Source organism: Bison bison, unplaced genomic scaffold, assembly GCF_000754665.1.
Source record: "Bison bison bison isolate TAMUID 2011002044 unplaced genomic scaffold, Bison_UMD1.0 scf7180017864370, whole genome shotgun sequence".
NCBI classification, from domain to species: Eukaryota; Metazoa; Chordata; class Mammalia; order Artiodactyla; family Bovidae; genus Bison; species Bison bison.
In genome coordinates, this window is record NW_011494942.1 from 972,018 (window position 1) to 997,355 (window position 25,338).

General features: G+C 42.2%; 1 protein-coding gene across 2 annotated transcripts in view; it reads right to left on the bottom strand.

Moving 5' to 3' along the window:
- FSHR (follicle stimulating hormone receptor) overlaps positions 1-24,875 on the bottom strand; it is a 192,058-nt gene extending 167,183 nt beyond the window's left edge. Inside the window, exon 1 of one of the 2 annotated variants that reach the window (XM_010855898.1) lies at positions 24,660-24,875. In XM_010855898.1, the coding sequence (XP_010854200.1) occupies positions 24,660-24,811 (152 nt within the window). In that variant the 5' untranslated portion in view covers positions 24,812-24,875. The remainder of the gene's footprint in view (positions 1-24,659) is intronic. The other variant, XM_010855900.1, reaches the window with a different exon arrangement.
- Between the last annotated feature and the right edge of the window lie 463 nt (positions 24,876-25,338).

The following is a 25,338-nucleotide window of genomic DNA, read 5'->3' on the forward strand; positions in this document are numbered from 1 at the left end:
AATCATGATAGAAGATGCTTTAAAACTCTCCTTTGGGGGCAAACTAACTATTTTTACCAGCCACCAAGTAAAACAACTCCTAAATGGGAGAGGCCATTTATGGATGTCTGATCAAAGAATCCTCAGATATCAAGTAATGCTGATGGAAAATCCAGGCCTCACTATATCCCCTTGTGAGGTTCTTAACCCAGCCATCCTCCTCCCTACCCCCGAGGGCTCTCTCCCCTTTCACTCTTGTCTAGAAACCTTGGACCACTGGACAAAACCCCGAGAGGGATTGTCAGAAGATCCTCTGACCAATCCTGAGGAAATCTGGTACACTGATGGAAGCAGCTTTGTCTTGGATGGAAAAAGAAGAGCCGGGTATGCAGTAGTCTCCAATTTTGAGACCATAGAGGCTAAGCCTCTGCCACCAGGTACTTCAGCCCAATTAGCTGAGCTCATAGCCCTGACCCGAGCTTTAGAGCTGGGAAAAGGAAAAAGAATAGCCATTTACACTGACTCCAGGTATGCCTTTCTGGTGCTACATGCACATGTGTCTATTTGGAAAGAAAGGGGCCACTTGAACACCCGAGGGTCCCCAATCAAATATGGTGATCAGATTCTTCGACTCTTGGAGGCAGTCCATCTGCCCACTGAGGTTTCAGTCTCCCATTGTAAAGGACACCAAAAAGGGAACACGGAAGTGGCACGAGGGAACCAAGCAGCTGATCAGGCAGCTAGGAGAGCAGCATTACAGAACCATGACCTAATAGGGATTGCCACCTTAGTTCCACAGACTAATTTGCCAGGAACTCCTTCATATACTGAAGGTGAGATTCTTAAAGCTAAGAGCGAGGGCTTTCAAGAAGATCATATGGGGTGGTTCCAAAAGGAGGGACTCCTTTTTCTGCCTGGAAGCCTCCAATGGAAGTTGGTTAACTCCTTACATGCCACTACTCATTTAGGAGAAAAGGCCCTCCAAAGATTACTAGAAAGGTCCTTCACAGGAACAGGCCTCCAAACAACTATAAGACAGGTGGTCTCCTCTTGTCCCACTTGCCAATTAAACAACCCCCAAGGAGCTCGAAGACCCCAGCTGGCCCAGCCCATCCAACGACGTGGGGCCTACCCAGGAGAGGACTGGCAGGTGGACTTCACCCAGATGCCAGTTTCTCAAGCGTATAAATACCTATTAGTTATGATAGATACATTCACAGGATGGATTGAAGACTTTCCCACCTGGACTGAGAAGGCTGAGGAGGTGGTTAAAAAAAACTGCTCCATGAAATCATTTCAAGAGTTGGTCTGCCCAGGTCATTACAAAGTGACAATGGGACATCATTTACTTCTAAGGTCACCCAAGGAGTCTCGAAAACATTGGGCATTACTTATTATCTCCATTGTGCCTGGAGGCCTCAATCTTCAGGAAAAGTAGAAAGAGCCAATCAATTCTTAAAATCAGCGATAAAAACGATAACCCAGGAGACCTCCCTGGGATGGAAGGAGGCTTTACCAATAGCTTTCCTCTGCACCCGCATTGCCCCTAAGGAACAGGTTGGTCTTAGTCCTTATGAGATGCTATATGGGAGACCTTTTGTTTATGTCAATGACCTCCTCCTAGATCCAGAGGTTCAGACCCTCCAGTCTTATACCATGGCCATTGGGCAATTCCAACAGGATATACGCTTGTGGGGTATGAACCAGGACCCAAAAGATTCTAAAGAGTCACCACTATATGCTCCAGGAACTCAAGTCCTAATTAAAGTCTGGAAAGATGGGTCCCCAAAGGCTCAACTCCAGCCCACATGGAAGGGCCCCTACCCTGTAATACTTTCTACCCCCACAGCAGTCATGGTACCAGGACATGACTCCTGGATTCACTACTCACGAGTCAAGCCATGGAAGAAAACAGAAGAGGACACTCAATACACCTGTGAGCCCTTGGGAGATCTCAGATACCTATTCAGAACTACCAATGAGTGTCATTCTAATGAACACCCCCAAAATCTGGTTTCTAGGGATAAGATTTCTCAGGATAGCTCTAAGGAGCCAGCACAGCTTGACAGAGACTGTACTCCAAAACAGACAGGAGATAGATCTTCTGATCCCTGAACAAGGAGGGACTTGAGCCATCCTGGCCATGTGAATTTAAAATTGACCAATGTCCCTACTAGTCCTTGTTATGCTATATTGATGATGCCTATGATTATTCCATGTACTGTCAATTGTCTAACCTGTTTTGTCTCTGCCCAGGTCAACTAGCTACAACATGCAGTGCCAGTTCAACAAAGATATAAAACTACAGCTGGCCACGGAAAATATCACACACCCTTGGAAACTGCTATAAGGACTCAGGATTGAGACTAGCAAGAGGGGGAGGCCCAATACCCCTCGCCACCCCAGTTCAGCAGGAAGTAGCCAGAAAGACCTCGACACCCCTATTCCCAAAGAATTGGGCCTCCTATCTCTTGAGGGGGGAATGTTAGGTAGGTAGAATAGGGAAAAGGAGTCCAAAATGGCGGTGGCTAAAAGACAAGGAAGGTCCGAGGACCAGAGTGAAGACTTCAGGCAGAACAAACAGAACAAACAGCACTCCTGGCTAAGCCCAATTTGCATAGGGCAGGCCCAGGTGGAGGAAAAAACATATAAAAGGAGGGTGGGAAGATTTGAGAGAATGACATTGAAACATGTAAAATATCGTGTAAGGAACGAGTTGCCAGTCCAGGTTCGATGCACGATACTGGATGCTTGGGGCTAGTGCACTGGGACGACCCGGAGGTATGGTATGAGGAGGGAGGAGGGTTCAGGATGGGGAACACATGTATACCTGTGGCGGATTCATTTTGATATTTGGCAAAACTAATACAATTATGTAAAGTTTAAAAATAAAATTTAAAAAAAAAAAAGGAGGAGCCAAAGTGCTTTCTCTCGGACTCTATTTCCCGCGTGCATGCGTGCGCTCTCTCTTTCTCTCTCTCTCTCTCTTCCTCCCCACGCACTCTTCCACTCGCTTCTCTTCGAGTCTTGGATTCTCCTGCTATCTTCTAAATAAAATGGAGCTGTAACACTGATTTGCCTGAGCTGTAACATGGTTTGTCCAAGACCCGAGAGCTGTGATGCGCCGAGGGCTTTAATGTCCGTTGCTCCAAATCTTTGTTGTGACGAGACAAAGAACTGAGGAACATACACTTGCGTGACACTTTCAAACCAAAGCTTCAAAAGCATGACTTCACACTCCTGCTCCCAGGACTACAACAGCTTTCTGTTGCCTGTTCAACTAAACTGATGATCCTCTGGCTCACTTTCAAAGTCCCTCCTGGAGAAGAGGTCTCACTTCTGCTGAAGATCAAGGTCCAAAATCTTGGGTTCCATTCTTGGTTTTTCCAGATTCTGGCTCCGAGTCTTTGGGAAGGTGGCCTCACACCTCTGGAATCTCACCTTTGATATTTATAACATGAAGGAGGTAGACAAAGCTGGTGGTCTAGAGGAAATTGCAGAGTCCAGAAAATCTCCTCTGTGTGTCAGACAGGGATGGTACAAGAACATCTTCTGAAATCTTTGCAAGAAATGGAGTAGGTATTCGTACCACTCCTAATGGAATTTGTCTACACTGGAAACCGGAAAGATGGACTGGTGGAAGGGAAAGGACAATATACTGATATCCACAGACTCTAACGGTGTGGTAACTTTCATTCACAGCTTCTCAAGGCCTGAGACTGAAGCTTTATATGTATTAGATATTCTGCATCGAAGTTCTAATGTGGTAATTGCAGCTTTTACTTGTAAGGAAAAGAATTAAATCTGTCATCTGAAATAACTTCATACACTTCCTATATATTATAATTTTGCCATAAAACCAACACTTACTTAAAAAAAATAAATAAAGGATGTAGTAGCTATGTTGGGGTCTATCTGCCTTTGCTCTAAGAACTGTAGTGTTTCTCCTCATTTCCCCCAGCGCCTCCCTCCCCTCATCTCTCCCTTCTTCCCTTCTTTCCTCCTCTTATCCACATTTTGGTTTGAGATAGAAACATTCAAGACATGAGAAGTTTAAGTGACCTACTTATGAGAGAGTCAGTTCCTAGGCAGGTTGATAGGGAGTCTAGGGGTCCCCAAGGAGAGAGGGGTCTGGAATTCTCAAGGAGGAAGAAAGGACAAACTTTTTTCTTTCTCCACATTCCTTAGGATTATATAACAATAATGTATCTTGCCTAAGGACAGTCTCTGGATTAAACCTTCTGTTATCTTAAAATGTAAATCATGGGAGTAGGTCTGATGAGGTCTTTACAACCTCCAGACATTCTTTGGATTCATTGGAGATTATATAGCTTCGTTGTTAACACTAGCAAGCAGGTACTCTTTCTGCCCCCTTTTGATGCCTATGTCAGAAGCTTTCACTAGCTCCTTTATACTTTAATAAAACTTTATTACACAAAAGCTCTGAGCGATCAAGCCTCGTCTCTGGCCCCGGATTGAATTCTTCTCCTCCGGGGGCCAAGAATCCCGGTATATTCGCGTGATTCAACAACAACCTTTCACTTACTTGATTTATATAAATTCGATCTTCTATATTATGTCTGTAAAGTCTCTTTGGAAAGGGCTCATGCCCTCCAAGCAAAGTTCAGATGTCTGGGACCTCCACCCAGACTTGCTTTCTGGGGCAGGGGTCAGAGATGGAGAAGGGGGGGGGGTTGGATAGAAACACTGGGACTTTGGCAAGGGGCCAGAAAAGGGAAGAGTATTGATGATAAAATGAGCAGATGCAGCAGTTTTCTGCATGGGAGTGAGGGTCCTCCCTATATCATCACTAAAAAAGAGGGTATTGGGTTTATGTCTGTAGCCAGAGGGAACTTGTTCAGCTATTTTATTGTTGTTTAATTGCTAAGTCATGTCTGACCTGTGACCCCATGGACTGTAGTCCACCAGGCTCCTCTGTCCATAGGGTGTCCCAAGGAAGAATACTGCAGGGAATTGCCATTTCCTTAGGAGGCATTTTAAAAAAGCTAATCCTGATGTATAATGTAGTTATTCAGAAGCATTTTTTTTTTAAGTATAAGTTTTTAATGTAACATTCTAGGACCAGTGGACAGGCATGAGTTTAACTTGGGCAGCATCAGAAAACAAGAATGTCGTTTTCGTTAGGGTTATGTCTCTCTCATAATCTTTACTGTGCCTCCCCTCCACCCCTTCACCACCCCAGCCTTCAGCCCAGTTTCTCTGCTTCTTTCCCCAGTCTGAAAAGACGATTCCATTTTTTTCTAGCTGTTCAGGTTTATAACCTGTAGCCATCTTTGACACTGTTTTCCTTCACACCCCATATTTAATTTGTCAGCAATCTTTATTGTCTGTACCTCCAAAATGTGCCCAGAATCTGACTGCTTCCCATCATCTCCACTGTTCACCCTTTCATGTGAATCCTCGTCACCTCTCAAACAAATTATTGTAATAGCCTCTCAACCTGTCTTTCAGCTTCTGTCTTGACATCCTTCAGTGTATTCTTAACATTAATTCTGTTAAAGCTTAAATCAGATCACTCCCTCCCCTGGCCTCCTATCTCACACTAAACAGAATCCCATGTCCCTACAAGGGTTTACATGCAAATTCCTTACATGCAAACATCTTTGTGACCCTCTGAATTTACCTATGCCCTCTGCAGTCATCCACTCAGCCACTCTGACTTTGCTGTTCCTTTTACATGCAGATGTGTTCCTGTCTCAGTCCCTCACTTGGCCTCTTCTGGAACCGTCTTCCCCTAGATGTCCATGTGACTCAGTCCCTCACCATCTTTAGTCCTTTACTCAATTGATTGCTTCTCCACAGGGTTTCCTGGCCAGTGTACACACTGCTTCTGATCTTCTAGATCCCTTTCCTACATATCTTATTTTTCATGGTCATTATTAGTCATCTATTGTAGAATATAAGCTCCTTAAGAGCTTATCATTTCTTCTTGTAATCCATTTTGTTCTCTGCTGTATCTCTAGCATATAGAACATTATCTGGTGCATGGGAGGCAATCAGTATTTTTGAGTGAATGAATGAATTGTTGCTCACCAATTTTTCTTTTTTCCTTAGTAAATAACATGCAACTACTTGAGGAATTTTAAGGCTGTCCACCACCTCAAATTTGCAGGGCTCTTGATTTTAAATATTGGACTTAAAAATGGAAAGCCAGGAATGAACACATGCAAACACACACAGAAATGGCCCTAACTCCCTGGTTGTGCCACTCGCTATAATGATGTGGATGAAATGTCAGTTGCTAACAGACCTAAAGCCTGGGAAACCACAGATGGCTGATGGACTCTGTTGTGTCGTCGTCCTCCTCCTCTTCCCAGGGCAGGGTCTACAGGGCAAGCTGTCAATAAAAAGATACCTGGCCCTTTAGCTTTTTCCTGCCGCCATTTAGTCATGACAGACCTGAAGAAAGAGGCTGGCAGAAAATGCAGGACTTTGCATAGGTGCGATTCCTAGCATCACATGTGACAAAGCTGTCAGGGTCTCTGCACGTGTAGGCTGGGAGGCTGGCTTGATTGTTAAAAAGTTGATTGGCTTAAGTCAGAGTTCGTTCTCAGGCTCAAGTTTTCCTTCTGTTTAGTGGGGAGGGAAGTGACTTCAGGAATCCTCATGTTCAGCTCTGTGACTTTATAAGAGGTAAACTAAGGCCCTGAAATGTTAGATGATTTTCCTAGGTTGAATAATGAGATACTCTTGGGATTAGACCCAGGTTCTTCTCAATGCCGGTCCTGGGATCATCCCGTGACACTGTTTGGCCTCCTTGCCCTGTAATACACCTCTCAGGAAGTGGAATGAGAGAGTTTCAGGGATGGCCTATAGGCCTGCCCCACAGGGAGGCATCCACATCTTCTCCCTGCTTCCTGAACTCATGAGAGAGAAAGATTGTCAGCTTCGGTCAAGGTGGCAGAAAAAAGGTGAGTAGCTAAGGGGAGGTTTGGGCAAACTCATGGAAGAGAAGGCTCACGCTTTGAAGAACTCAGATCTTCAGAACTAGAATAGTCAGTAGTTAGAATCATGTGTGTAGCTCTGCTTTGATAGGATGATTTAAACACCTGTTTGTTTAAATACCTATGTGCAGGGTTCAGGGGAGGCACTCAGTCACGCCTCGCTGATGGGAGCAGAAGATTCAGCTGCAGACAGGCCTTTGGGTGCACGCAGGGCAGGGAGACACCTCCAGGTCAGGACTCCTGGTCATTCTGGGAGAATGAGTATGGTGTCCGGCACGGACTAGGGCTGCCATGTCCCAAGACAAATGTTACTTGAACATTTTAAACATTATGGGTCTGTGTTTTTGATTGTAAAGGATAGGTAAATATAAACATGAGATGATGTATTATTAAAAAACCTTTATTTTATGACATTCCTGGGTATTAGAACCCTGAAATACCTACAAGGCTCTGTACAGTGTGACTGGGCAGATCCTATCAGGGTCAGACTTCAGGAAGTTCAGTAATGTGAAATCTGGATGTCTTAAAATGTTTAAGTTTAGGAGATTTTTTTTTTTTTATAATTGCAAGTCTTTTTATAATTGCAAGTCTTTTTATAATTGCAAGTTTATAATTGCAAGTCTTCAAGAGGGGAAGAATTGTTTCTTTTCTTTTTTTTTTTTTTGTTTCTCCTTTTCCTTACACTGCTGTCATTTTCCTTTCTTAAAACCTTTATTTAAGCTGTGTTATAAACTCTTTCTCTCCTGTCCATGATGTCTTGAAATGGTTAACAGCAGTGTCTTGGGGTCTTTCTTCCTGAGTCCCTATCCTGGTTGTGCCACTTGGGCGAATGACTTAATTGCTTAATGCCTAGTTGCTTTATCTGAAAGTGTGGATAATAGTAGAGCCTGCCCCAAAGGGTTGCTATGAGGACTAAAAAAGATAATGATATAGTGAGACAGTGAGAGCCGTGCCTGACATCCTATATACACATACACATAAGCCTAGTTATTTGTCTTTATTGTTATTATGTCTGGAGTCTCTGCTCTCATTTTTGCTATCTGTCCTTGGAATATCATTTAACCTCTGATCCTCAGCAGCCAGGAGGGCTTGGACTCCCTGATTATTCCAAATAGCTGGCCTTGATCAGCTAGTGAATGGCATACACTGACCTTCCTTTTGCTTTCTTGATAGCTACTCTGTCACTGCAGAGAAGCCCAATTCATTTCAATCCAGTCCAATCCAATTCAATTTAACTCATCAGTTTAACTTAGCGAAAGTCATTCATTTCATTTATTCAGAAATATCTCTTGAGGTCTAAGACATGCTTGATACTTTACAGACCTAAGACAGCTAGAAATGAGGCATGGGAATCCTTGGTTTTGAGAATCTTACAAATATAAAGGCTTCAGTAGCTTCACATCTTTCTAAGTGGAAAGAAAATGACACAGACTCCATCCCCTTAGGGGTTTAAAGGAGTTTTCCTTTAAACAATCTTGAGGGGAAGCAACATGGAGTCAGTCACTAGGAAATGCAATTCTAATATCTAAGTGGTTCTAATTATTCCCTCCTCAAGGAGGGCAGTTCCTAAAGGCTGGCAAATCTTCCCTGGAGGCTGCAGTAGACAAGCTATTCAACTTTGGTGGAAACAAGATGTGGCTGCTGCAGGGTTCAGACAACAGCAAAATAAACAAAGCCCCAATTATGATTTGAGGGAGGTAGACCAAGCTTTTCTATTTAGTCAAAAGGAATTGATTTCCCCTGGAGTGTCACTTACACCATAATGATTATTGGAAGGGAGACAGCTTAACAGAGTGATGCAAAAACAAAAGGAGTTGGCTCACGTGTCGGTCAAGTCAGCTGATCTTGACTGCTCGCCTTCAAGGCAGTTAGAAAAATACAATAAGAAAACTGAATGTAACAAAAACCCAGGACAGTTTTGGAAATTGTATGCTCTCTAGCAATTTTGTGTGAATTTTTATACAAGCACTGTTTTTTATGAGTTATATAAAATGTTATAAAAATAGAAAAAAAGGAAAAATACAAGAGATGGGGAGGCAGACTATTTGGAAGATTTTCTTGATAGTTCTTGTTTTATGCTCAGTTATTTATCCCCCTCCCCCCTTTTTTTTGAAAAGCAAAGTGGGTTGGGGACCAACAAACAAAACAGCTAATTTCAGGTTGTTGTTGGTTTTAATCGCTTAGTCGTGTCTGACTCTCTGCAACCCCAAGGACTATAGCCCTCCAGGCTCCTCTGTCCATTCTAGGAAAAGTTATCTAGACCTAATTGGGGTCTATTTGCTTACTGTGTGAAAGAGTCCAATGTTTAAGTTTGTCTGAAGGAATTATTTATTTTAGAAACGTAGTTTTAGATCCAAAGATCGCCTGTGACCTCAGCTTGTCCCTATTCCAGCCAATTGAAACAATTGAATAAAAACTGATTCTATTTGAAAAGACTTCTAATGAGTTAAATAATTTGTATTTCTTAACTGCAAAATAAAACTGGGTCTAATTTGTTCTGCATTAAGTCAAAAGATTTTTAAAACCATTGAATACATTCCACTAAATTTCTCTGAACCATGCCTTGGTCCTTTCTACCCAAATCTCCACTATCTATTAAAACAGAACTTCATTTCTCCCCCTACTAGATTCTGGAATTTGGAGATTTGGAATGGAAATGCTCCAATTCCCCCCACTCTCACCCAAGTGCTGTGCTTGGCACATTTTTGAAAAAGGAAATTGATAATTCAGAAACAATACTATATCCTTCAGGAGAAAAAGCTTTTTCTTTGATTTACTGCTGTTGGATTAGCTCTGCAGATGTTCCTTCTACCTACTAAGAATCTTCCCTCACTGTTGGATATTTAAACCTTTTCTTTATGTCCAGCGCATGTCTGACCTCTTCAAGGAAGTGGCCTTGTTTGTTTATTACAAGCACAGGTACCTCTCCCTTCAAGGAATTTCTACAGTAGTTACATGTTGTCTTGTGTTTCCTGTCCTTATCATGTTATCACATGATCAGTTGAAAAGCCTTGCTCACTTTTTCTATGTCTGTGTGTATGTGTCTACTTGCTTCAGATCCATGAAGAGAGTCTATCTGTCAGGGCTGCAAGGTTGACTCTTATATCCCAGCAAATGGCTGTACACACAGTAAGTGTTCAATAAAGATGTGATGCCAGGAGTAGCAGGTCGTGGGTGATGTACTGCTTTGTTTAGGGTCTCAGTGATGTTTTTGGGGGGAAGATGCTGAACTCAGGATTTTGATATACTTTTGGCTTGTTTGCCATTTGATACAACTGCATGCTCCCTGTTGCTGAAATTACTTCTGTCAAATGGTCAGGACTGTCAATACACAGGGAGAAGGTAATTTTGTCTCTAGCCTGCTCAGGAGAAAAAAAAAAAAATCTGTTTTTCTCTTTTGATCTAACAAACCAAAGCAACTCTGGAAAGCATCCTTTCAGTTGTAATTCCATTTCCACCTGTTTTGCTCACCATATCACAATGTTTAATAAACTGTTATGGCTGTCAAGAAGAGCAATTAGTGGCCTTATTTGGTGGATGATAGAACCATTACTATTCACCAGACCAACTTTAGGACATGTGTACTAAATTATTTAAAGCTAATAATGCATGTAAAAGACATTAAAGTTAAAAATGGGATGAAAAACTTCAGGGTGAAAACATCCATTTCCTCCTGGCATGCCCAACTATTCTTTGTTCAAGGGCACACTGAGAACTTCAGAGATGATAATCCTGGGTACCTCACTGCTTTTCTGCTTTCAGCCACAACCTGCTCCCCCCTTTGCGTTGCTTGATCAAGGACGTAGAGGGGTGGGACTTTCCTGGTGGTCCAGTGGCTAAGTCTCTGTGCTCCCAGTACAGTCTCTAGTCAGGGAACTGGATCCCACATGTCACAACTCAGAAGTTTGCATGCCACAAACGAGATATCCCTTATGCCACAATTAAGACCCAGAGCAGCAAAATATATGTATATATAGGATCTTAGCTCTGTGACCAGGGATGGAAGCCACACCCCTTGCATTGGACGGCAAAGTCTTAACCACTGGGGATGTCCCTAATACATACATATTAGGGACTGGTCAGGGAGCTAAGATTCTACATGCCTCATGGCCAGAAAAACAAAAACATAAAACAGAAGCAATATTGTAACAAACTAAATAAAAACATCTATTCAAGAACATCTGTGAAAATCCGGTTAAAAAAAGGCAAGAGTGTGTCACTTAAATCTAAAGTACTGCCTCCCTTGCACCTCCCACTTCAGAGAAGTGGAGATGCTGGTACTTCAGAGTGCTACAGTCAAGAACACAGGGTTACCTCTCCTCCCAGCTTCAAGATGGAGGGCTTTCTTCCAGGAGAAGCAGGACTTCAGCTTTTCTTACTTTGCCTCCAGCAGCCTGTTGCTGAGGTTGAATGGTAGGCAGGTGTGGTTGGGAAGTGGGGGCTCCTTCCTTTATACCAAGGCACACTTGTGCATCAGAGGCTGTCTCGGGTACAGCCTGCTGGGAATGCTAGGAATCCAAGTCTCTTGCTAGGGCTCATGAGGTGGTGGCTCCAAGTCAAGCTTGATTGGTTGCTACCCTACCTTCCTTCACGTGTTTAACTCCTGTATGAGGGTCTCAGAAGTTTACCTTTGAATCCACTCCTGGCTCCAGAGCCCTGGCTGAGATTTTGCATAAAGTGAAAAGCAGACTGTGAAACACATATCTGGTATTCTCTTCCCAAAGAACTGACTTTATTTGCAACAGAGGGTGGAGAAGTTTAAGCCTGAGAGCCCTCTCAACAGTGAAGCTATGGTAAAGGCAGTTGTATTCATGGATCTAAAAGACATATAATGTAGGACAATTAGTTTGCAGGGGAGAATCAGGGGAAATAAAACAGCTGGAAGGAGCCCCCTGGGGTCAGAATGAATATCAAAACATTGACTTTATCAATGATTTATTTGAAGGAGCCACACGGTTTGATTGGATTAGTTTATAAAGGAATTTATGCCCCAGGGAATTTTTGAAAATGGTAGCATAGTCTGACTGCAAGTAGTAAAGTTGAATATCTGGGTGTAGTCAGGGGAATAATAGATGACAGCCCTGCTAATACCTTGTCTTGCCAGGCTGACCGTGGGCATCTTCAAAGTTGTACCTTCCTGAGAATCAACATCAAAGGCTTTCAACAAAATAATCTAGCTAGTAGCCACTAAACAGCAAACTAACCAATAACGCTAGTAAGTCATACAAGTGGAACCAGTACCCAGAATGCTGCAATAGTTTGTCTGAAATGTTCCCAGAAAAAAAAAAAAAAGTAGAAAGATAAAGGAGTAAAAAATTATTTGAAAAAATAATGGCTGAAAATCTTCTAGATTTACTGAAAGCATCTAGTAAGCTCATTAGAGTAGAATATTCACAAAGAGACCCATAAACAGACACATTGTAGTAAAAACACTGAAAATCAAAGACAAGGAGAAAATCTTGAAAGCAAGAGAAAAATGACTCATTACTTACAAAGAACCCTCAATAAGGTTAACAACCCACGTCTTGTCAGAAACAATGGAGACCAGAGGTGGTACTGGGATGACATGTCCACACGAAACCTTACACATAAATGTTTAAAGCAAACATCATTAATAGTCAAAAACTGAATAATCCAATGTCCATCAACAGATGAATTGGATTAACAAAATGTGGTTTACTTATACAAAGAAGTATTTTTTGACTATGAAAAGCTTATTGATACCTTGAATAAACCTATGAAAGTATGCGAAATGAAAGAAGTTTAGTCACAAAGATCTTATATAATTCCATTTATATGAAAGTTTAGAATATAAAAATCTGTAAAGACAGTAGATTAGTGGTTTCTTAGGTCTGGGTGTAGCATAGGCAGGCAGAGGAGTGACAGTTAAAGGGTTACGTGATAAAAATGTTTTAAAATTGATTATGACAATGGTTGAACATATCTGTGAATATACGAAATACCATCAAAATGTAAACTTTGAGTAGATTGTATACTGTGTGTTATGTCTCAAGAAAGCTGTTTTTGAAAAGCAAGCAAAGGTAAAAAGAAAATCGTGGTGGAATTCTGATGTTTATACTTCTTTGAACGTGAGGGAAAAGAAGTGAATGTGCTGGGGAGTTATCTGTTCTCTGTGGGAGTAGAGAGGAATGTTTTATCACTAAGCCTGACAAAGAAGCTTGGAAATTGAGGATTAAGACAAATCATTTTACTAAGCTTCATTTCTCATACCTAGAACAAGTAAGGGGAAGGCGGAAGTATATGCTCTCTTAAATTCATCTAGCAAAAAATGCTCTGATTTTGGGCTTCCCTTATGGTCCAGTGTTTAGGACCTTATTACACAACTTCTGGTTATGTTGCAGCTTATCACTGAAAACAGCCAGTGACATCTACTTTTCAGTCCTCCTCCTATGTTTTCGTGATCCCACACATTCATTTTCTGTCTCTGCCCTCCTTATTGATTAGCTACCCAGGCACCAACCCTGCTGAATGCAGGCCAGGGGTGCAATGCTAGCCCTCAGAGAGTTTTTCTGTTTTTAAGTGGCAAGATATTACATACGTTTGGTATTATAGATGACTCCAGCATTGTATGTATTTCAGCTCTGATGATAAGTTTGGATTGTTTTTCTTTAGGGATTGAGTTCAGAGGACTAGAGGGTCCCCTCTCTCTCTTTTTTTCATGGTTAATACAAAGATTGGACATTGTCTAATCAGGTATATCAGGAATCTCAATTTCAGTCCTGACATTCGGCATTGATTGATTCCATTTATCTTATTTCCTAAAATGGGGACAGTAATAGCTGCAGTGCAAGACTGTTGGGTGAGGTACTAGAAGAGGCACAAAGCATGATGATAGAGTAGAATTAATAGGTGTCTGTTACATTCTGTCTCTCCTTGTAGTTCTCATTTGTTGAAGGGGCCTTTCATTTATTCATTTAATTCGTGAAGGTATTGAGCATCTGCTCTGTACTAGGAGCTATTCTACACATGAGAATCCTTGCTACCGTGAAGCATTAGTTCTGATTTCTAGTCGAGGGGCGACAAATAAATAAAAACATTCACATTACAGTAAGTTTATGGAAGAAAGAGATCATATACTGCAGCAGTTGGGGTGCTACTATAGTGGGGTGGTCAAGGATGACCTCCCCAAGGGGTTGGCATTTGGGGAGAGACTAAAGAGGAGAGAGAAAAACATTTTAGAGGGAAAGAAAAGCAAGGGAAAGTTTTCAGGTAGATAAGAGTCTGGTGTGTTTGGAGAGCAGAAAAAGGTCCAGAGCATAGTGGCGATGGGCAAGTGATACATGACGTGCACTATGCCTGTGGGAAGGCAGGCAGGGGTCAGGTCAGAGTATCTTGTAGCCATGACAAAGCATGTAAGCACCACAAGGGAAGAGACTGTGTTTGTTTTGCTCACTGCTGGACCTGACACCTAGAGCGGTGCCTGTTATAATAGATAGTCATGAAACGTGGATTGAAAAAAGTTTATTTTGAGTGAAATTCTAAGTAATTGTATGCCATCTTCTTTTTCAAAGTCTTTCTAGCTGCTGTGTGGGAATGGATTTAAGTGGAACTGATCCCATGGACGGAGGAGCCTGGTAGGCTGCAGTCCATGGGGTCGCTAAGAGTCGGGCACGACTGAGTGACTTCAGTTTCACTTTTCACTTTCATGCATTGGAGAAGGAAATGGCAACCCACTCCAGTATTCTTGCCTAGAGAATCCCAGGGACAGAGGAGCCTAATGGACTGCTGTCTATGGGGTTGCACAGAGTTGGGCACGACTGAAGCGACTTAGCAGCAGTAGCAGCAGCAGGGGATAGAAATGCTGGGGACTATTGTACTAGCCCAGGTGAGTTCTGGTGGTGGTTTGAGCTGGGGTGGTGGTAAGGAAGGTGAGAAGTGGAGACATTTGAGTTAGGTTTTGGGTGTCTAATCCCCAGCACTTGGATTAGATTTACAGCAAGAAGTTGGTGATATAACACAGATAATGAAGCCTGGAAGAGAAGATTCTGAGGGGTTAAGGGGAGGGCGATTAAGTGTACTATTTTCTGCTTGCTGGTTTTGAGGTGCTGGCAAGAGATCCAGTGAGATGTTAAGGTTTCACTTGGGTATTACTTTTCTGGGGCTCAATGAAGAGGTCAGATATGACACATGGATTTTGAATATAGCTAGTATTTAAAGCCATGGGGCTGATGAGATTACTGTACAGAGAATACAGATTCATGAGAGAAGAGAGTCTGGAGGAGCCTGGGGCACTTCATCGCTTAGAGACTTGGTAACAGAGAAGGTCAAGGTCTGGTGTGAGATGTAAGAGGAAAACTAGTGTGATGTCACAGAAGCTGGCGGTCAAGGGAGAAAAGTGTTTCAAGCAGGAGGATGGTTACCTGTGGTCATCTAGTATTCGGGTTTTTATTTGAAGAATAATATAACTACTAAGTAAAACATACCAAAAATAAAGTTTATTGGTACCTGTGACAAGATAATTTTTAATGCAACAGTGGGCATTGAGTGGATTGAATAATGAACGGGAATTGCTGAGAAGAGAAAGCAGAATAAACGAACGACTAACTATTGGTTTCCTCTTGAAACACCACTGAGAAGACAAGAAGGGGACTTTTTTCCTTTCTTTTAAAGCCATAAGGGCAGAGAAAAAAGAGCAACAGAATATTGTAAAGACCATGGAGGAATGTGGATCTGGTACCACTACAACCAGCATCTCTTGGAGGTAACTGGAAATGCAGAAGCTCAGGCTCCTCCCCAAACTTACTGAGTTGGAATCTACATTTTCCCAGTATAGTCCTCTGATTGGCTTGCATATTTAAAGTTGGAGAAGTCCTGACTTGGAAGACTCTAAAATGAAATCCCAAGCCAGTGAGATTTATGCCACATGATCCCTGAAAACACTCAGGAACTGGAAGCACTGGTGTCCCCAGAAGCAGGACTGGAGGGCGAAGAGGCTTGAGGTGGCCAAAATAAAGAGGGCTGGTAGGAAAGTTGTTTAAAAAGCAGCCATACTACCCACCTGGAGCAGCCAGGCCAGTGTTCCCTCAGAGCTGAGCAAAAACACTAGGTTTATTTATTTGTTTGGCTGTGCCGGGCCTTTGTGCTGCACACAGGCTTTCTCTAGTTGCGGTGCACAGGCTTCTCGTCCAAGCGTCTTCTCTTGTTGCGGAACACCGGCTCTAGGTGCATGGGTTTCAGTAGTTATAGCTCGTGGGCTCTAGAGTGTGGATCTGGTAGTTGGGGTACGGGGCCTTAGTTACTTAGCAGCATGTGGGATCTTCCCACTAGGGATTGAACCTGTGTCCCCTGCACTGGCAGGCAGATTCTTAACGACTGGCCCACCAGGGGAATCCCAAGGTTTATTCTTTAAAGGGAGCAGAGAATGTCTGAACTGGAGACACCAGGGACCACTTATGGATGCTGGGTGCTGAGACCTCCAGTCCTCTTTCCTAGCCACCAGAGTGCTGGCAGTTAGGGCTTCACCCTCCAGGTAGGGGCTTGGAAGAATCTTCTCGAGGGGTTTTGCCCAGTCCAAGAGGCAAGATCGAGATATTGGCGCAGTGATCCCCCAGCTCAGTGGCCCAGCCTTTTCCTTTATTTATACTGCTGTGGTTGTTGTTTTGCTTCTTCTTACCCTATAGCTCTGCTTTCAGAGCTACTTTGTAATTTTCCTATCTGGTTATCATAACTCTTTGTTCTCTTTCCTCTCATCTCTAGTATTTGTTTGGGGGAGTCAGATGCCATTCTAAGACTCCATGTTCTTATTGAAGGAACTCAGCAGATTTTTGCAGCCAGGGACCCGATAAGCAATTTTGCTACTGTGTGCAGGCTTCCAGATGACCTCCTTGCTGGTCACCATAAATCTCATGTTTGCTTTTCATTGCCTTTCCAGTTTGTTTTCTAAATTAAAAGAGTGTTTCTAGTATTTTCTGCTTCCCCTCCCAACCCAGTATATTTACTTACAGAATGTCTACACTCCTTACCCATAAAACAAACACCAATTGGATAAAGGATTCATTCCTTCCTGCCCTGAGCAGAAATTAGCCTTGGTGGGCATATGGCAATGGCAAGGGTTTAAGTCTGACTCTCTATACTTGCTGTGATCTGATGATGGCTAGTGATCATTCTTTTGTTTTCAATTCATTTGCCTATTCTAAACACAGCCATACAAAGTAGTTTGGAACTTAGAAGGAAGAGATATTGCTCAGAAATTTAAGAACATTCAAGAATTCCTTGTTTGTGTTCCACTTATGCCAAAGTAGACATTTTAAGGTGTGTCACTTTCAGAAGAGACATCTGGTCTTTGTGAGCTCGGGTGGTTACCAGATTTCATAGATGACATTCAGCTGCTTTGAAGGGAAGCTGTCATACACAGTCTTTTGACATGTAAACTCCTTTTACCTATTCTCTCCCAGTGTCTACTTAGTAATATTCAGGAACACAAGCAGTTTTGGGAAAAAATTATGAGTTTAGGAAAGAAAACAGTGCAGCCTAAGCTTCCACTTTTGATGTTGTTTTCCATCTTCTGTACCATTCTCCTCCAGCCCAGCTCAAAGCATCCAGGCCCTTGTATTTGCCCAACTTGAAAATTACTGAAAGTGAAAGTTGCTCAGTCATCTCTGACTCTTTGCTACCCCATGCACTATAGCCTGCCAGGCTCCTCCACCCATGGGATTTTCCAGGCAAGAATACTGGAGTGGGTTGCGATTTCCTTCTCTAGGGGATCGTCCCAAGCCAGGGATCGAACCTAGGTCTCCTGCACTGCAGGAAGACTCTTTACCATCTGAGCCACCAGGGAAGCCCAAGAATATTGGAGGGGGTAGCCTATTGCTTCTCCAAGGGAATTTTCCTGACCCAGGAATCGAACCGTGGTCTCCTGCATTGCAGTCAGATTCTTTACCAGCTGAGCTACCAGGGAATCCTAGTCAAACTTAAATATTTAAACATCTGCTGGTTAAGCCTTATTATAAATTTGCTGGTGTTCATTTATCATTCTATTTTACTTGAGATCTGTGTTTTCCTTGTAAAATAAAGCAAGGGTCTTCTGACCTTTTACATAAAAGGGTGTTCTGGAAGTGGCCCTGCACAGCTCCTTAAATCCACCCTAGCTGGTCAAAAGATCAAAGTTAGACAGGACAGCCAGGTGCTTGTCAAATGTCAAAAGGCAGGCATCTCCTCATTGACTTTCACTCAGCATCTGTTTCTTCCAGCTCTCACAGTCTGTGATTTCAGATTGCATAAGGCAACTTGCAATTAATTGTCAAATGGGTAGTTTAGATAATGACTGTTCTAGGTTCCAAGGGGGATTTTTGTTGTTGTGGGTAAAAGTGAGGAAAAGCATGATTGTTGTTACTGTTGGATGCTCTTCCCGTTTAGAAACTCCATGAGAGCAGCCCTGTGCCTCCCCTTTTGATCCTCCTCTCTCAAGTGCCCAGCGTAGTGCCCTGCACAAATATAATCAATAAATATTTGATGTTGAAAGAAACCTTCATGAAAAATGAGCCTTTTTGCTTGGTCTCCAAAGCTGAATATATTAAAGTAGAAGAATTCATTTCAGGTTGGAGAAAATAATATTATTTAGGTAGGGGAATATAAGGTATGTTTGGGAGCTGGGAATTAGGAAATAGTCCACAGAAAAAATGTGTAGAAGATGAAAGATATGAGGGGAAGACAGAAGAGTTAATTTGAGGATAAAATATGGAGGAGCTTAATGTCACACTGAAGACTTTGGACTTTTGTCCTGAATCTGGCTGTTCGTTCCTATAGGGGAATTAAACCAGAGCCAGGACTCAGAGCAGAGGGTTGGGAGGGGAGAAAGCCGAAGGCGCAAGGGGCGGATTCACAAGCTATTACCCTGAGATGATGAGTAAAGCACAAGGGAAGGCATCTCTGTCTTCCAGGGATGTGATCCTATCTCCTGAACCAAATTTGCTAGACTTTCCTAGAAGGGACAAGCTATTTTAAATTGGACCCAGTCCTGAATTCTAGTGCTCAAGGCTCTGGCCCTTTCTCTTCCATGCCCTTCTATTCTAGGATGATTTCCAGCCAGCCTTTGTTTATCTAGTTACAAAGTCATTGCTGGAGCTGGGATCCCTCAAACATTCTTTGTTTAAAACCCCTCACCAAACTGAAAGCAGTCAGAGACAGATATCTATGGGGAGATTTTCCACGTTGCATTCGTAAGTAACAGAAGTTCACAGAACTGTCTATTAAGCCTAAGAATCACACTCTTTAAAATCCCACAACTGAAATAACAGAAATTTAGGAATTACAATTATATGTGTTGGACTCTGGAGGCCTAGAAGAAACCTGTTGGTTTGGGGAAGTTTGGTACCTGAAGATATTTGTAAAAATCAAAGCATTTTAGAAATGAAAGAAATCTCAGCACTATTTTACTTCTGCCTTTCACCAATTTACTGATGAATTTTCTCTCCCATATCTTCAACCATCTATTTCACTGAAATAGCTGAACTCTTAGGGTCCCTATTTCTTAAAGATTTTCATCAATCTTAGCATTACTGAAATCCAAAAATTGGCTTATGCTGTACATGTTCTAGTATTTGTGATACAGGATTCCATAATGACTGTGTTGGCTCTTGCTGAAAAAGCTCTGGGAGCGGGTATGAAAGAGAGTGGACATTAGCTACTTCTGAGACTAAAAATATAATTGAGTTCAGGTCTATGGCACAGGTTTGGTTGCTTTACTCAAAAAAAGTTTTTTTTTTGCACATCCCTTGAAGACTTTCAGATCAGTTGGCATATTCCATATGAAAGAAAAAGGCTATGGTGTGTTCATGTCAGAGACATAAAAGATGCTCAAGATACTTCAGGAAGAGGTCAGATTAAGAAGAAACATCCATATCTCATTATAATCAGATCTTAAGCAATTAAAAATAATTACTCTCTTTGCTAGGTGACCTTATGGGATATAAAAGTTAGCATCTAGTCTAAATAAAACTAAATTGGAGATCTTAAATCTAACAGCTCAAAAAAAAAAAAAAAAAAGATAGTCCAATAAACCACAGTGACTGGATAACCCAATTAGTGGTTTTGGAGAAGGATAATCAAACATTAAATGAATTTCCCACTTGCTGCCAAGATTTTCTGCTTCTGAACCTTAGGCTTGTTTGGTAGAGCACTTGGGTGAGGAAGGACAGCACTGACCTTTAGGTAAACAAGGAGATGTTATCATCGTCAAGAAGTGCAGCTCTATGCTATCAAACCCTTACTCTTCAAAAGCTGGTAATGACTCTGCAAATTACAGCTCTTAGCCAATTCTCAGAGTAGAGTTCATCAGTTAACTTTAAAGAATTTTTTTCCTCTGCAATATAATTTTTACTTTTTCCCTTTGAAGATACTGCATTCTATAGCTATTCCTTTTTCTGATTCTTATGCAGGAAATATAAACCTTCCTTGCCCCAGCCTGATTAAATTCTAAATGTTGGACATAGACATATCATTTCTCACTAAAGAAGGTGTAGGATTTGGTTTTGAGAGGAAAGATTATATATGCATTGGCGTGAAATCTGTGCTGTTTGTTTCTTTCAAAGAAATATCTAAACAAGGCAGTAGGAGTCTCCAGATAGATGAGCCCAGAGCAGTCTGCACAGTGGGGTATTTGGTTCTGACATCTGGACAGACTACAGTCATCAAAGCACATCTGGGAAACAGGAAACCTAACATTCAGGGTTTGGAATCTGACCTCAGTTGGCAAAAATTGTATTTGAACAGTTTTGCCTGGTTTAAATTGATTTTGTTTAAGGCAATTTCACTCATCCTTTCAATATTCTTGTTAACAATAGAGAAACAGGTATTATTACTTAAATCAAGAGAACTGAGTGGCATGCCTAAAAGAATATTCAACTTGTAACTTAGTAGACTTTGTTTCAAGTCTATGTGTCTCTCTTTCTGAATAAATTAATGGATTCCAGAATGATATACAGGCATTTTCTTTAAAACAAACACATAAAAAAGCAAAGAAAGCAAGGGAACTATCAAATCCTGTAGCAGTTCACCACAGGGGGAGCAATAAGTATCTTTTATAAGAATCTTTTCTTTGATACTGAGGAGCAGAGCAAATAAACAGCTGAAATTCCCCCTTATTTATTGTGTCATTTATTCTATATGTAAATGAGGGCCCAGAACCTACATTGCATTGAGTCGGGCACAATGACTACCAAGAACATGTTCACTGCAGTTGAGGAAATAAGGCACACATGAAAAATTAAGGGCAAAGCAAGATTGTAAAATGAACTGCACCAGGGTTCAGATTACATGAAGATGGAATGGTCAGGAGAGTCTTTATCAAAGAGGCAAACTTTGAGCCAGCTTATAGTAAGTAGTTTGGATTTCAAGAGACAAAGAAGAACTTGAAGATTATAGAAGCAAGATGTGTAACAGTAGTAACACCCTGGGACACAGACTGAGCTCGAGAGCAAGTCTTTTTCAGGCTTGAGGAGCAGATGGCTCCTGTTGGAGCTAGGTGAGAGGTAAAGTCAGAAAGACGAGCCACCAGATGATTTTGAACTGGAAAATCATGGTGGCAGTGGTGTTTTATGGAGAAAAATGGAATAACGGTGTTCAGGCTGGTTTGGAGAAGACAGAGATTGATAGCAAGGAGATAAATTAAGACAATTATTTAATCCAGTGTGTAGATGTTCAGATTCCCAGCAAAGATAATGGCAATAAAAAAAGAGAATTATCGCTTGTAGCAGTATGAAGGGAGTTTATGTAAGTAGTTAGATGTGGGCTTTTGGGAACACAAAACCTACATGATGAGGTGAATTAAACTATCAGCATTCGACACATGAAGAAATCAACAGTGGCTTTAGTAGTTTTGTAATCCATTCCTTTCTACATCTCAGAAAGATACTTGAGATGGCAATGAGATGCAGGAGCTTGCTGTGAAGAGAGGGGTCAACACAGGCAGCCTATAGCATGATGTCAATACAGTTCTCCCTGTGCCAAGAGTGCCCATCAATGGACTCTTTTCTTCTAGTATTGTGGTCATCTGACCCTGCTAAAGAAAACAACCTGTATCCATACATCACTGAGACTTAAAATCTCAGGTTTTGAATGGGTGTCCACATTCTTAAAAATTCTAACTCCAGGAAGAATAACGCAAGATCAAAGGGTCCTTTCTAGATCCATTGATTGCCTCTATGTGAAGCTGAGTTTCTAGAGTAAGTCTGAAATCAAAAAAATCCTTTGCCTATCATCAGAATGAAACGTGTTCCCTGAGTTCTTGGCAAATATTGAAAGCCCAAAGGAACACCATTTCTTATTCAGAGAGGAAGTGCTCCAGCCACTGGGAAGAGAAGGAGATTATTCTTAAATCAGTGAGATACTGTAAACTATCTCAGAACTACAAAAATCTTTACATCAGTTTTTCAAAGCCTTTTCATTTCCATTGATTCATTTGATCATCCTGAATGCCCTCTGTGGTGTTTTTTCTCTAGTACTTTACAGATGAATAACAATCCCCACCCCCCACACTTGAGAGGCATTGTGCTGAATGTTTTAATCCTACATTTAATGCCCATGGTAACTCTGAAAAAGGTACACATTACAATTTCCATGATACACCCAAAAGCCCACATGCTGAAGCAAGAAACAGTCATAGTCTGGGTTAGAACACAGGTCTCTTAGATTCTAGAGTCCATACTCTTCCATCCCTGACTGTGATAAAGAGTTAAAGGCCCACCTGTGAATATTACTTTAGAATTCCCTCTATTCCTGACCCTGCTCAGCAAGTTGAGTACTTTCTCCATGATGCTGCGTTGTCTCAGGCCATCTAAACCCTTTGTTGTTGTGTTCGGTCGTTCAGTAGTGTCCAGCTGTTTGCAACCCCATGGACTACAGCACTCCAAGCATCCCTGTCCTTCACTATCTCCTGGAGTTTGCCTGAAGCCAGAAATATTTAACTACTTTCGGCTATGGTCTAAATCAGAAGTGGGCATTCCACAGACTATGGCCCACATCTGGTTGCTCCCTGTTTTTCTATACAGAGTGAAAAAAATCTCCCTTCTGGTGAAGAAATACCAGAAAGCAGACAGCCTAATTTAGCAGGGAGTTTTGAAAAGAGGGTATCACTCTAAAATTAAGCCTTGTAAGAGGCTGTCTCTTTTAGGAACTGGTTGACACTGCTTGGTCCCTGGGGAAACACTGGAAAAAGAGAAGGACTGGGAGAGGTAGAAATGTGTGTGTGTGTTGAGTGTGTGCATTGAGGGGCTGTATCTTTTGGTGTTCACAGCCATCCCACCAAGCAGATTGTATTAAACTTCTAGAAGTTAGGAACTTGAGGCCCCAAAAAAGTTAAGTAATTGTTCAAAGTAGCTTAGGAGCGACTGACTTCTTAGAGGAGCTCAGGTACATCAGTCTTCTCTTGTGTTTATAATCATCTAACAAAGCAGACTGCATAGGCGCATTCTTCCCTGCAATCAGGAGTAACTGTCTCATTAAGGCAGTGTCGCTAAAACACAGTGTTGGCCACCTATCTTCCTTGTCACTACCTCTGGGAAGGAATGGAGAACTTGTGATATCAGGGGGAAAAGGAGCAGGCAGAACCAACTCAGCCTTGCAGCTGTTTGTCCCTGAGTGAAAATCTGAAATGCAGCCTCATCATCTTTGAGCATAGGTAATGGTAACTGGTAAATGAAAAGATGACCACCTTCTGCCATTAAATAAGATCATGCATAGCTTTGGGGAACCAAGATTAAAGGACACTTCCAGAATAGCAGCTTCTGTTTAAAATCCTTGGGATAAAACGACTGAGGATATCTATGATCTCTGAGCCAGCTCTCGGATGGTAGGGAGGGGTGGGGAGGTGGGGAGGGATGGTCATTGGCCTATGAAACAGTCCTGCCTTCCTCTTACTTTAATGCAATAGACGTGGGACTTTAAGGGAAAGACAGCGATGATCTGTGAGTCAAAAGGCCTGATTTCTAGTTTGCTCCGCCTCTACTCATCGTGAGAGGTTAGGAAATTTTCTACTCTCCAGACCCCAGATTTCTCAACTGCAAAATAAACAGATGGAAGTGGAATGATGTCTTAAGATCTTGTCAAGTTCTAAAAGTCTGTCTATTTCCTTTTAAAGTAGTTCAGTAAAAATCTAAAGTTGGGAATCACATTTTCCCAGTAGTATGAAAGATGATCTCCTTCCTTCTATGCCTCCTTTTTTTCTTCCTCCCTTTCTTCACACCCCTTCCCTCTCTTGTGACTCCTTTTCCCCCAGGAAGCAGATTCTCAGTTTGACAATTCCTTGCTGGTGCCTCCAGAGCAGCAATGACTCTTGCCTTCTTGAATTCAGTATCCTCAAAAGCACACATCATGCCTTCCATGTCAATCAAAGCCATCTTTCTGGCTTCAATCTGAGCTCTTCTAAGTTTCTACATTTTCCTTAGCCTTCTCTTAGTTCCACCAAAGAGAGTACAGCACCCAAGAACGAATGTGTCAAAAACACTAAAAAGTCCTCCTTTCACCTTTAGATGAAGCTTTCCATGCTGTCCTTCCCTGGCATTCCGAGACAAACTCTCACTAAGATCCTTAGAGAACCACAGGGCAGGAGTGTTGGGCTGGGGGAGTTTGTTTTACTTAAGCCTTCAGTCAGGGCAGAATATTTCAGCCCAGCAGTTATCAGCCTAGTGTGAAAATAATAATAGCACACAATGCACAAATACCAGCCACGCTGTTGTTCCCACCGACTCAGATACTTACAGTTCGACCGCATCCCTGGGGAGGTCAGAGGGAATCTCTGTCACCTTGCTCTCCTGGCAGAGGAAAACTCCGTTAGAGCAGTGACAGAGTCGATGATGGCATCCTGAGCCCAGGCTCAGGAATGCGAGCAAGGCCACCAGGAGCAAGGCCATGTTTACTTATCCATCCACCTGCTTTCTTCTGCCTCTGCAGAGAAAATCCTGCACAGATTTCAGAGGCTCCACACTGAGCCCTTATGAGAAGAGGTCTGCATTGGGAGCTGGTAGGGTCACGTGACCCACCCAGGGCTGCTTTCCTTTTTTTCTTTTTTATCGGTCACTTCCAGACAAATAGCAGAATTTCTGAGTGACAGCAGTGACTTTGGTGGGGGTGGGGTGGGAGAGGTAGAGGGCGTGGCAAGATACGCCGTCCCTTTACCTTTTTTGGTTGGGTTTGCAAATTGAAACTTGATGCATGTCTAGAATAGCTTATATTAAATTCGCTGTAAGACTGTCCCTGTGGGTCACTATTTTTTTCTCAAAACAGAGTGACACACTCGACTTTCTCCAAAACAGATGCAATCTACAGTGTGAAACATCATTAAGAGAGTTCGTCACTGAAGGGCAGGGACCTGTTTCCAATCTTGGTGTCAATGTCTTCCTCCAGGCTACTTGATACAAAACCAGAACTTCTGGGTCGA